Raw genomic sequence first — 14,886 nt, 5'->3', positions numbered from 1 at the left:
CAATTCGGCGGTACGTCCACCCGGCCTCCCGCATGCCCACTATACGCCCTCGCTCAAAGTCCGTCAACTGCACATACGGTTCACGTCCACGCTGTTGCGGCATGCTACCAGTGTTAAAGACTGCGATGGAGCTCCGTATGCCACGGCAAACTGGCTGACACTGACGGCGGCGGTGCACAAATGCTGCGCAGCTAGCGCCATTCGACGGCCAACACCGCGGTTCCTGGTGTGTCCGCTGTGCCGTGCGTGTGATCATTGCTTGTACAGCCCTCTCGCAGTGTCCGGAGGAAGTATGGTGGGTCTGACACACCGGTGTCAATGTGTTCTGTTTTCCATTTCCAGGAGTGTATATATATATTGACAACATTATTTGGCAATGGAGAGTGAAACTGAAGAACTATATATATGATTTCAACCAAAAAAGATTACATCATAACTAATAACCTTTGTTGTTTCTTCATTGTCCCCAATTATTTGGATTCTTGTATTAACATAAATATTTTGAACTACCTATACAATGTGTATTGGTATAGGCTTAGACAACAAACTGCCATTTTCCTAAGAGCGAAAATAATTATAGACAACAACATTATAGAGCAAGTAGATAGAGTCAAGTTTCTAGGAACCATGCTGTTGTACAGCGGAGATATAGATTAAAAAAAGACATAATTGAGAAATTTAACTTCTTAAATGGCATTATCAGAAGAGCCCTCCAATGTAAAGTAAGAACAGAAATATACATAAAAATTTTATAAAGTTATGTCAATACCAACATTACTATAAGAAAGTGAATCTTGGGTAATGAAAAAGAAAGATAAAATAAGATTACAAGCCAATGAAATGAAATTCCTCAGGTACATAGCAGGATACACCAAGCTAGACTACAAAAGAAATACAGATATCAGGAAGGAATTAAATATTTTCGATATTAACAGTGGATATCCCATCTGTTACAAATGGACAAATCGAGATTACCATTACATTTTTGGCAATATACTCCACTAGGTAAAAGAGGCATTAGAAGACCTGCAGAATGATGGAAGGAACAGGTGTAGCTGCAACAGGCTGAGAGAAAGCCTAATGCATGATGGAAGAAGTTGTCTAAACCTGCTGATAGGTGTGCTCAGTAGCTGCAGTGCGTGCTCTGCTGGTTGGCAGGCTATTTCAAAAGTTTGGTTTCTTGAATACACCAACGAAACCATTTTTGCTACTGACCACAGCTTGTGCACCTTCAGTGAGAAATGCAGAGAATTTTTCAAAGCCACCAGCTGTGTCCACACATTTTTTAACTGCATTAAAATAACTGAAACTGTTGTTTTGAGCATTGGAACTAAAGTGAGTGACTCTTCAAGTGCAGTTAAGTCGTCCTTTATTGTGTGAAAAAAATTAACAGTTGACTACGATCTGTTCGATCAGTATTCTCATCCGCACAAAATATATATATTAATAATAATAATAATAATAATAATAATAATAATAATAATGCCAACAGTTGCAATTAAATTGTTGTTCCAATGTTACGTTATGTACCATATAATGAATTGCAATTAAATTGTTGTTCCAATGTTACGCTACGTACCATATAATGAATTCACAGTGTTACATGGCAAAGTAACTGTTTTAAAATGAACAGCAGCATCATCAAAAACAAATGCTTTTGCTGCTATTTCTATTGCAGATTATCCTTTGCTGATGGATTTCTAAGTTTTAGCTAGTTATAAGTGTACAACATGGGATGCAGTGAAACACTTTTCTCTAAGATATGATGGTTCAGGCAAACACTACTTTCTTTTTAAGTTATCGACAAAATGGCATCATTCCCCACGAGAGCAATGATAAATGTCAAGAAAGATTATTACTTTTGTTTTGACTTAAGCACTTCTTACATTTAAAACAGTGAGGTGTATCATCGGAATTGTTTAGAAAAATTACTTAATCTCCCACTTCTCATGAAAAATGGGCTTTTCAGTATTCTTTCTTTTCAACATTCTTAAGAAACATAACAGAGAAATAGCCACAGAAATAACGCGTAACAAAAGTAGATGATCGCTACAGTAATAAATATGAAGACAACTTGAACGATAAGGCAATATTAAGGAGAGCTCCGCTTGCACCCCACAAGAGAGGCCAATAGTCCTCTATACTTCTGCCAGTTATCTGTATGAACTGAGGATACGAATGCTGAATAGTCCATAGCTTGTTTGAAGTGGATGAACTTCAGAATTTGTCAGTATCAAAGGAATGTGTGTTCTTCAATTGGGCTTGTTGCTGGAACATGAATAAATTAAGTTACAGGACATCATCTTTTATTTCAAAACAACCTGGCCAGGTCTCACGGCTGACTTCATTGTAAATAATTACAGTTGCCAAGTACCGTTAGGCTACAGTTTGGTTTTTCTGTACGAATGTTGTTGAAACAAGTCTCTCGGGGTCTACCAACCATTAGGGTCACAGTCAGATCTCCTAAAATTAGAGGATGAGAGCTGATAAGTGGCATAACACATTTTTTTTTTTTTTTTTTTGATTTGAGAATAATGGAATGGAACTTACAGTATGACAAGAACTTTGAGTGTTAGTGAGTGCAGGAAGAGTAAGCTAAAAGTGCAGTGTTTAAAGAATGCAAGGCACTAATAATACAAATGAGTTTTTCATTTACTTCTCTGTCTCTCTTATAGCAGACATTTTCATTAAAATGTTTATCATGTCTTAATTTACTGTTGTATTTAATGTCTTGTTTAGTAATAGCATTTTGGTGGGAAACATTCTAACATTAACTGATCTCTTATTACGGTGGTTTCTGGTCACTGATTGACTGATTTAAAACCAATGTTTATGCTACAACTTTTCAGCATTTTGTTTACAATGTACTGTCTCTTGAATCTAATTCGTTTGATATTTTTGTGTTTCATAATTATACCTTGACATTGTGGTACGAATAATAATAAATAGGCTTGGATATCAATAACCTTCATCAATACAAGTCAAAGTTTCTGTAATCTTTCAGTATGTGAATAAGTTAGAGTGTTATCCTGTTGAAAGTTGTAGCAAAGCCACAAAAGTTTGGTCAAGCTTTCATGTTTAGTGTCATCTTTTTATCTAAATGAGGTATTTGTAATTGGGGATTTCCAAGTTGCTATTTTGCTAAAATCTCCATTGTGTGTGTGTGTGTGTGTGTGGGCGCGCGTGTGCGCAACTGTCCTCTTCATTATGTTGTAATTATTCCATTCTGGATTTTCCATACCTTGCATATGTACTGTGTAGTAACACCCTCAAAAGGAAACTTAATGATTGCCCCTTACAGATATGATACTGTTAGGCGTGTTGTTGGAAGTTGAATAAATCAACTTAAAGGATGTCATCTTTTATTCCCGAAGAACCTGACCAGGTCTTATTGTTAATTTTCTTGTAAATAATTACATTTAAGCCAAGTATAGATAGGCTACAATTTAATTTTTCTGAGCAACCATGGCTGACTCTCAGCCCCATAGCGCAATTGCCATTCATTAGGATCACAGTCAGATCTCTCTAAAATTACAGAACGAGAGCTTAACACCATTCACAGGTAAATGGGTGAAGCTGCTAGATAGCCAGCCTCTATACTGACTCTTCACTTTGAGAATCGCAAACGCATTACAACAAGCATTCTGCACGAGACCTATGAGGCAGTTCAGGATAACAACAGTTTCTGGAGATCTAAAATGAATAATGAGTTGAAACTCCTCACTCAAGGAGCTAACGCTGTAAGATAAAGAACAGGTAGGAGAACAACCTGCTTGGTCATGTACTTAGGATCGATACTGGAAGAATAACTAAAAAGATTTTTGAAAGGAGGCCTACTGGAAGAAGACAGAAAGGAAAGCCATGAAAGCAGTGGATTGACAATATGTAAGAAGATATAAAATCTCTCAGAATCGGAGGACGGTGGAAAACTGTGCTGGAGGGGGGCAGACTGGAAGAAACTTGTTGAAGAGGCTAAGACCCAGGCAGAGTTGTAATGCCATGAGAAGAAAAAAAGAAAACCCATACTTATATTTTACCTTAAAATCCTTAACAGAGACATAACAATGACACACACACACACACACACACACACACACACACACACACACACACACACACACACACACACACACAATGTAAATTTAATTACTGTAAGTTTTATCATAAAAGTAGCTTCTCTTCTTCTTTGCAAATACCAGACTTAGAGTGTGGCTGTAGCACATTAAAGTGACACCTTTTGCATCTTATTGAAGGCTGAAATTCAACTCACCCTGCCTATGGATGAAACACCATATCCGGAGGCCATGTTTTTACCAATAATGACAGCAAATCTTTGAAAAGGCTGTTCTTGTTGGATACCTCTTCAGGTTCTTGCTAAGATTTTCAACTGCTACATAGCTTCTAACTCTTCCAGCAACAGCTGAAAATTGGAAGAAAATGTCAAAAACTATACCAAATTTTATATCACATAGCAAAACAAAAATGACAGATTAGCTACTAGTGTTTTAAAAAATTTGTTTATTTTGAGCCGACTTTCCAGTAAGTGCTAGTAATAGGGTATTGAATGTATCTATTCAGACTAACTTTCAACTATACATCAACACTCAAGTTATTTCATTATTAAGATGTTTGTTTCCTTCTTCTTCTTCCTGTCCTCAGATTGTACCTACTACTGCTCTTAGATACTTGCAATCATAGCCAGCTTCTTGGGAAATGTACAATGCTCTCTTACTGGCACAAGGATGAATTGAAATCAACAAACTTTCGTTTTCATTATGTTGGTATTTGCTGTGCAGTAAAATGTCAACCAGCACAATTGTTTTGCTTTACAGATTTTTAAGATAGTCATGTTTTACAAAATTAATTTGTGACAGTTTATTTCACCAGAAATTTATCTATAGTTAGACAACACACTGGGTTACTTTCAAAGAAAATGCTTATATCTACTATTATTTGCTTACTGCAAATAATACAAATGGCTTACATGAAAAGATAAACTGATTATATTTTTTAGGAATATAATTAACAGCAGAAAATTACAATTATGATATAATTTGCCTTACAGGGGTTGCTTTTGAATAAAAAAGTTCTGTCTCTTATAGCAGAGACATTAGGATTTTCAGAAAAACTGGACCATTTCTGCATTATACTATTTCATTAGCAGGATATACATTAAATTGACACCACGACCAAATATTCACAAAACCCCAGCATTTCCTTAGTAACCAAGCACTGGAGACACTGGCATCTTTATCTTCAGTGATATACAGGGTGATTCAAAAAGAATACCACAACTTTAAAAATGTGTATTTAATGAAAGAAACATAAATATAACCTTCTGTTATACATCATTACAAAGAGTATTTAAAAAGGTTTTTTTTCACTCAAAAACAAGTTCCGAGATGTTCAATATGGCCCCCTCCAGACACACGAGCAATATCAACCCGATACTCCAACTCGTTCCACACTCTCTGTAGCATATCAGGCGTAACAGTTTGGATAGCTGCTGTTATTTCTCGTTTCAAATCATCAATGGTGGCTGGGAGAGGTGGCCGAAACACCATATCCTTAACATACCCCCATAAAAAAAAATCGCAGGGGGTAAGATCAGGGCTTCTTGGAGGCCAGTGATGAAGTGCTGTGTCACAGGCTGCCTGGCGGCCGATCCATCGCCTCGGGTAGTTGACGTTCAGGTAGTTTTCATAGGACTCTCCATAAAGTTGATTGTGGAATTTGCAGCTCTCTGCTAGCTCTGCGAGTCGATTTTCCTGGGCTGCGAACAAATGCTTGCTGGGTGCGTGCTACATTTTCATCACTCGTTCTCGGCCGTCCAGAACTTTTCCCTTTGCATAAACACCCATTCTCTGTAAACTGTTTATACCAACGTTTAATACACCACCTATCAGGAGGTTTAACACCATACTTCGTTCGAAATGCACGCTGAACAACTGTCGTCGATTCACTTCTGCCGTACTCAATAACACAAAAAGCTTTCTGTTGAGCGGTCGCCATCTTAGCATCAACTGACGCTGACGCCTAGTCAACAGCGCCTCAAGCGAACAAATGTACAACTAAATGAAACTTTATAGCTCCCTTAATTCGCCGACAGATAGTGCTTAGCTCTGCCTTTTGTCGTTGCAGAGTTTTAAATTCCTAAAGTTGTGGTATTCTTTTTGAATCACCCTGTATATCTTATTCTCCTTAACTCCATCATCTGATGTTAAATTTAGGTATAAGGAAGAAATTTCTAGAGGTTTCTTAGCTTTGCCTCTAATTAGTTATCCTTCTGGATACAAAGCCATAGGCTCTCCTACACTTAATACAGAATGACCCATATTATGTCTACCAAAATCTACATTTTTCCCATCTACAGTGTCACCCCTGGGGTAGAGCTTACTTGAGATTCATTACCATTGGATATGTTCTCATATATTCTGTATGAAGTCTCTTAATCTACAGCCATTCTATTTACATTCCATAAACGTATTTTTTGTAAATGTCAAACACTTTACCCATTCAGCAAGTGACACAAAGACTATCTGCATTTTTAACACTGGAATTGGTTTATTCTTCTTCACTTTTGATGGTTGTCCATACAATGTTCAAGCCTGTTTATTCACGCTTTGTCAGTGACAGGAAAAGGTGCATAATTGCTAGAAACCTAAGACCTCTTGTCATAAACTGTTGTTCTGAACTCCTTGCCCTTATGTTACCAAGATACTATCCTACCATAAAAATTTTGAAACTCTTGTTCTTCCCTCCAAACTATCAGAATATTTTAGAAACTCTTTCACATCATTATTCAGTTTCTCTAGAGCGGCAAATGATGGATGATGCAATTGCAAATGATGGATGATGCAATTTTATCTGATTCCCTTGAGGCTACACAGACTCTGTAGTCTCTTCTGCTGCAACTGTTTTCAACAACAGGCATTTTGCCTGTTGTTGAAAACAGTTGCAGCAGAAGAGACTACAGAGTCTGTGTAGCCTCAAGTAAGTTACAGTAAGTCACAGTAAGTTACAGTCTTGTGGAAAACTAAGCTGAAGAGGAGAGTTTCTGGAGAGGGTTCATTATATACATTTCTAAGGTTCTCTCTCATGAGACTTAAAGGTACTTTTCACATGGGAGTTAAGCTTTATAACAAACTTCCTGAAGACATAAAAGCTATCACTGAGGTCAATACATTTGGAAAATCTCTTAAGTCATATTTACAGCATCACTGCTTTTACTCCATTGAACAATATTTAAATTTATGAAATGTGTTATATAAATACTTACGTGTAAAGTGTATTATTGTAACCTTAAATATGTATGCCTTGTAATGACTTTCAGCCTGTATATTTATAACTTTACTTGTCCAATGTCTTATGCATAAGCTGCTATGTAGACAACAGGACCAATAAAAGAAAAAAAAAATACAATGATCTATCACCACATAAGAATTTTTTCGAAGTTTCTACTTGTCCATTTGCAATCTGATTTTATCAATATAAAATTTATTGCATGTTTGAAAATAAGACAGACAGAATAAAATTTTTTATTAAAATAATATCTGTACATCTACTTCCTAATGGGCTGCAATTTTCTCTCTGTTCAAAAACCCCAAATATAGATCATCTCAATCTGAAGCTGTAGTTAACAGTTTAATAGTTTTAGAAATATTAGTTTAATACATTTAGGGCTACAGCTTTATTGGCATACCTGTACCTAGTATATAATACATATCATAGTGAGAAAATACATCTTAACATCATTGAATGTAAGTTAAAATATTTAGTTTTATGATAATATTGATAAATCTAGACACTTTTAGTTTTGTGGAATTTCAGTTATTTCACATATCTATTAGTTCAGTATAATTTAATCAAGTTATCATTTATTTTGATTGTGTAGGAGCTATGAACTAGCATAACTTCTGTTTCTGTGGCATTAAACAATTGCACTTGTCACAAAATCTTGACCAATTAACATTCAGGAGGTATTTCAAAAACAAAATTATCTTGTATGAATAATTTTCATTTTCTTTCATAAGAAGAATAAACTACTTCAATGAAATTAAGGTTAAAAGATATGACACATTAGAACTACACAACACAATTTTCACTTAATAAACATAGTTTTTTGTTATTTCCTCTAAAAATTCATTTTAGAAGTCACTTTGTAGTTTTTATTTAAAGAATGCTTTTGAACTGAGTAAGTTGACTGTCACCAGGGAACAACTCAGCAAATTGCAGCAGAAAGCAGGATCATCATCAGGAATAACAGCATTATGTTGCATATCATTTCTGCAGATGAGTTTCTCACTACTGCTACGCAATACTAAAAACAAAAAAACAAACAAAAAAAGCAGCTGATCTTCAAATTCCGAGGTGATTTGGCAGTGACACAACAAAACGTTGCAGTTTCTTGTGCTGCAGTCTTTAGTAGTAATATCAGATCTAGACCAGGAGACTGGATTACAGTCAAGCCTTCCAGACACATTGCAAATCAGACTGCTTCAGACTAGCTGTATGCAATACCTTTGATGCCATGGAGACAGAACAAAAGTATTCAGACATGTCAAGAACCATAGGAAGAAAAGTTTTAAGAACATCAAGAAAATGTTCTTGCTGGGTAATATTTAAGGGAGGGGAATGTCAATTGATTTAAAGCTCTTTTGAAAGTGATTACCAGGTATTATTTTCAAGCCAAGTGCACGGCTCAAAGATGTCACCTGCGATTAAAACTCTTTTGAGAAGGACTGCAGTAAAGAAGATCATGTAGTAATAGTAATAATAATAATAATAATAATAATAATAATAATAATAATAATAATAATTGCAGCAATGATATAAATATGGCTTTTGGAACAGACAAATGTAAGAAAAATAGCATAGTCAAGGGAAAACACACTAAACAAGAAGATTACATATTGGATAACCACAGCGACTGCATAGAAGCGATGGAAAAAACAGATGCCTATAAATATCTAGGATACAGACAAAAAATAGGAATAGATAATACAAATATTAAAGAAGAACTAAAAGAAAAATATAGACAAAGACTAAGAAAAATACTGAAAACAGAATTGACAGCAAGAAACAAGACAAAAGCTATAAATACTTATGCTATACCAATATTGACCTACTCATTTGGAGTAGTGAAATGGAGTAACACAGACCTAGAAGCACTCAATACACTTACCCGATCACAATGCCACAAATATAGAATACATCACATACATTCAGCAACAGAAAGATTCACATTAAGCAGAAAGGAAGGAGGAAGGGGATTTATCGACATAAAAAACCTACATTATGGACAGGTAGACAATTTAAGAAAATTATTTCTAGAACGAGCAGAAACTAGCAAAATACACAAAGCAATCACTCATATAAATACATCGGCTACACCACTGCAATTTCATAACCACTTCTACAACTCTTTAGATCACATAACATCAACAGATACAAAGAAAGTAAATTGGAAAAAGAAAACACTACATGGCAAGCACCTGTATCATCTAACACAGCCACACATCGATCAAGACGCATCGAACACATGGCTAAGAAAAGGCAATATAGACAGTGAGACAGAAGGATTCATGATTGCAATACAGGATCAAACAATAAACACCAGATATTACAGAAAGCATATTATTAAAGATCCCAATACCACAACAGATAAATGCAGACTTTGCAAACAACAAATAGAAACAGTAGATCACATCACAAGCGGATGTACAATACTAGCAAATACAGAATACCCCAGAAGACATGACAATGTAGCGAAAATAAAATCAACAGCTTGCCTTACAACATAAACTTATAAAACAACACGTTCCCACATGCAAGTATGCACCACAAAATGTACTGGAGAATGATGAATACAAATTATACTGGAACAGAACCATTGTAACAGATAAAACAACACCACATAACTAACCTGACATCATACTCACTAATAAAAAGAAGAAATTAACACAACTAATCGAAATATCCATACCCAATACAACAAATATACAAAAGGAAACAGGAGAAAAAATTGAAAAATACATCCAACTGGCTGAGGAAGTCAAGGGCATGTGGCATCAGGATAAAGTTGACATTATACCAATTATACTATCAACTACAGGAGTCATACCACACAATATCCACCAGTACATCAATGCAATACAGCTACATCCAAACTTATATATACAACTACAGAAATCCGTAACTATTGATACATGTTCAATTATCCGGAAGTTCCTAAATGCAATATAACATATACCGTACAGTTAAAAGGAAGTCACGCTTGATCAAGGTCTGGGTCACTTTCCGTTTTTGACCAGCCATAACTTCTTAGAAAAGAAAGAAATAATAATAATAATAGGGGGGCAGGCAACAGTTTGGACCATAGCCTTAATTATACAACTGACAATGAAATACGGCACATAAATGAGTGTGCTGCTCACATTAGTGTAAATATTGTGTCATTCTTTGAGTGACGTGATAAACCCTAGACAAAGCTATCTGTGGAAAATGTTAATGCAGAGCTTTTCATACATGGGTGTGACTGATACATTGTTCCTCATTCTGTCACATCATACACAGCACACCTTGCATCTGAATACTTCTGGAACTTGGCCACTTGTGTGGCTGCAGTCTCAACAAAGCCAAAGGTATTAAACAAAACCTATTTAGAATCTTCAATCAAAATAAAAAAGCCTTATACATAAAAAGATGAACTTTTCTTGCCACTTCAGGTAAATGAAAAGATAAAGGGAATTTCAGCAGACTTGTTCATACTACAACATAACACGAAAATCACTGAAATTCAAGAATGGAAAATCCAAGATGGAATGTAACAATATCATGAAAAGGATAGATCCTACTCCCCATATAGTGGAGATGCTGAGTCGCAGATAGGCAGAACAAAAAGACACTCACAGACTCATTCAGCTGCGAGAGACTGTGGTCATGCGTGTGCGAATTGCATTTTCATCATCTTGTGACAGTCTTTGTTGTGCCTATCTGCAACTCAGCTTCTCCGCTATATGGTGAGCAGCAACTATCCTTTTCATAATTTTGTTACTGAAACTGAAGACATTCATCACGGTCGATTCAAGCTAATACCCAACTGCAGAAAAAAAGACTGAAAATAATGGGGAAAGTGGCTGTGTAAAAGCTGGAGTCAAGTCACCAACCCTTCAGATTAATGAATATTGTGTTTAACAGCTTTTTGATACCCACAGTAATTGGCGAGGAAATACACTGGTCTGTAGTACTGACAGTTTACATACCACGAGCAGAAAGAATCATAAGCTTCATAAAGCAGCCAGAAACAATTTTAATTTGGTTTCACAAATGTGGCTGGAGAATCATTGTCTATGAAGATTTCAACACTGTTTTGTGATACAGTACTGATTGAGCACACCTAGAGTAGTTATTGTCCACCTTTGGACTATTTTCCACAGAAAAATTCCCTGTGAGGATTGAAGGACATAATGTAACAGCAATGGACAATTTGTTTCTGGGCTCAAAAACCTGCAATGATTTTGCTGTTGAACTAACTGTGACTGCTTGTCTGATCATGGTGGTCAAATGTTTATAAAGTTTATTGACCAGTTAGGTACAGATCATATAAAAATAAGTGTAATAGCGCAGCATAATAAGCAATGATTCAGTCATCAGGTTCAGAGTGAAACTGCAAGGAGGGGAGTGGGGAAGAAATTCATAAAGAAGAAATTTTAACAGAAAATTTAGCTCTTTCTTAAGCATATATCTACATGACTCTGAACCTTGTTTTCCCATAAGACAAATAAGAGCAATATTGAACAAAATTCTATGTAATTCAGAGACCATGCGGTAGTCGAGGTTTTAAACTCTATTACCACGAGTACTGTCGAATCCTCCACTTTGTCACTAAAAAAGTAAAACATGTAGTATAATCAAACAAACTCCAAGAATAAAGCAAGGGCTATATGAACTATCTGAAACATTACCAAAAACAAAAAACAAACGAGTCATTCAAACGAAACTTGGCCCCAGAAAATACATCTGGCAGAAGCGGTGACTCAAATCACCAAGTTGAATTATTACTTTCTCTCAGTGACTACAAACACTGCACACAGTAATAAAGAACAGTTTGTATTTAATCACGCAGTCACTGCATGCACCACGAACAGACGGTTTTCAAAACACAACCGCTAAGGAGAAGCCATAAAGTCACTAAAAAGCAGTAACTCTGCTGGCTACGGTGGTGTTTCTAACAGAATATTAAAATCTTGTGCTGCCTTGATAGGATTATCCCTAAACCATCTTTGTTCTGTTCGACGATCACGCAAGAGTGCCGTCAGACCCTGTGTTCACGCGAGCTGTCAAAGAAAACGCGCCGCCGCCCACCGGAGGCGCTGGGTTTTTATGTTGTGTGTTTTTACAGCGTTCCCTTACGTTAACAGTTAAAGCAGAAGACGGATTTTTTCTAGAGATTAGAGACAGCTCCTTTTTTACTTCAGGCTCTTCTATTGCTACAGCTTTTGGATTGCTATTCAAATATATTGTTACCTGTCGTCAATTAAGTTACTCGATTACGTGATACACCGGCATTTGTATTTGCACGATCTGGCTAAGCTAGAACACTCAATTTTATGTTCGCAGAGCAAGTAACTAGAAGCTCCGACATTGGTAACCCCGACCTGATTTAGTCTGCTCTACCACACAGTTTTACACGAAACTGGATAATTTATTTTTAATTCGTCCCTCTCAGTTTCATTAATGCACAATTTTTGCTGCGGTGGTTATCAGTTTCGAGCTGTCTCGCCCATTTCTCAAACCACACACCTAAAAGATGTGGTACAATAATGTTAACATACAATTTGCATTCTACATTAAAGGTAACTATATGCTTTAGGCATACCTTGTTATTAACCGTAATAACTAGCCATACAGTATGGTGCCAAAAGGCACGAGTAGCTTCTGTACAAAAAACTGAACAATTGGTAATAAATACTCTCACTGATATTAGCCCGCGTATATACTGTTGAACCTGACTAACACACCCAAACTGCCAAATATTACTTTCAGTAGTCAACAGGACACCTTGGTAGGTGTCGCCCTCGTAAATACGCGCATGCGCCTATTAGTTTTCTACGATGCTGCCGCACCCATCGTCATTTATTAATAACATTTTTAAAAAGTAAAATAACACCAATTTCCAGTGCAAAATAACGTAACATCCAAATGAAACATATAAATCCAGAGGATGACAGCATACCGCGCACTCGTGTATACCGACCGCCCTGTATTTTTATTGCAGAGTAGAGTACCAAGAATTAATATCTTCTATACAGTGGCTCACTGATAAAATCTAAAATATGCTTTTTATCGTATGTTATGCACATATTGTCTAGAAATAAAATAAGGTGAATGGCATACAACAGTTAGATCGTTTTCAAATTACATTATTAGTGTAGCATATGGTAACAAACCCACAGTTACGCAATAAATAAACATTACACAGTACCATATTGGGCATCATGTGACGTAATCATCATACATGGTGCGAAGGCCGCATTTTAATCCAAAACCTTATTGGTACACTAATCGTACTTGCGTAAAATCTTGGGTAAAAGTATGATGTAAAAATGCCGATAATATATCTTTATGTAGGGCTACGTTACAGACGAGCTTGTTACAAATAATATGCGCCATCACGTGGCGCGCAATAACTATTCGCATACATTTCAAGTGTATCAAACGATTAAGAACCCACACAGTCTACGAGCGCTAATATTACAAGATATGCCTTTCGCTCTGAAAGGGAATAATAGTAAGTACTGCTGAAACAAACAGTACAGCACATATTAGTGACCAACGCATACTGTATCATACAATGCTGGGTGGTGGAATCGAACCCTTTACCACCTTTCGTATCATGCGCTGAAAATTTTCTTCTTAAAACTAAATCTTCTGTTGCTTACAAGGTGTCATGTATAAAACATGAACGTGTTATAAAAATGTAGTGCATGTATATAAGCAATTATGCCAACAAATATGTGTCACATTCCTAAATTTCAAAACAAAGTTATTTAATGTCAACTTATACAGACAGTACTTCTGACATGGCGCCACATATTACATCACCTTGAAATGCATCAGCCTTGTTATTCCTAGTATAACATAGTCTACTGTATAGTGGACTTGTCCTGACACCCATCTCGGGTTGTGGACTCAAACTCACAACCTCTTTAAATTTATGGTGTTAGCTACTATACACCAATGCTGCGGAGACGAACGAAATAAAAATTATTATTATGATAATAATTATTATTATTATAAAAATATCGAATTTCCTCAGTACTGAACAGTTGCGTACCAACGATCCCGTGGTGGCATGCCTCGAATCAGCAAGAAGTAACTCAATTTACGAGTGAATCAAGATTTGTGAACTATAGCAGATATCTCAGACTCGACAGCACCGTCTGTTTCCATTCAGTATTACGGGCCTGACCAACACCGACTCAAAGGAAGGCCTCGGCGCTTGTTGGTGACGTCACGTCAGCTAGGCACGGCGACCGCCAGATCTGTTGCAGGCGGAAACGCCTGGGCGAGCTGATCACTATAAATCTCTTATTTTTGGACAAAATGTTTGGTATTGTTTAGGAGTCTGCAGTTTTATTTAGATGAAAGATTTTCTTACTATCGTAAAGCTACAAATGAAGATCATAGTTCTGTATTACTGAATCCTGTCGAAACAAATGTAGATCAATATGAGAAGATGCTTTGTCCCATTGCAAGCTTCGGAAATTTTGTATTCAAGTAACTATATTTACTTGATCCATTTCTTTATCGAAACTTACGCCAACCCCCTTACAACTCGTTTCTTTTATTTATTTTTTTTTTATTTTCGTTTGACATCGTCAC

The 14,886-nt window shown here is 36.3% G+C and overlaps 1 protein-coding gene across 2 annotated transcripts in view; it reads right to left on the bottom strand.

The window, feature by feature from the left end:
* Positions 1-14,886, bottom strand: part of LOC126203909 (RISC-loading complex subunit tarbp2-like) — a 96,374-nt gene that overhangs the window by 17,182 nt on the left and 64,306 nt on the right. For both annotated transcript variants that reach the window (XM_049938298.1, XM_049938297.1), the window contains one exon: positions 4,271-4,420. In XM_049938298.1, the coding sequence (XP_049794255.1) occupies positions 4,271-4,306 (36 nt within the window). In that variant the 5' untranslated portion in view covers positions 4,307-4,420. The remainder of the gene's footprint in view (positions 1-4,270; positions 4,421-14,886) is intronic.

Source organism: Schistocerca nitens, chromosome 9, assembly GCF_023898315.1.
Source record: "Schistocerca nitens isolate TAMUIC-IGC-003100 chromosome 9, iqSchNite1.1, whole genome shotgun sequence".
Taxonomy (NCBI): domain Eukaryota; kingdom Metazoa; phylum Arthropoda; class Insecta; order Orthoptera; family Acrididae; genus Schistocerca; species Schistocerca nitens.
Note: the sequence above shows the minus strand (reverse complement) of the source record. Positions and strands in the feature narration are given on the sequence as shown.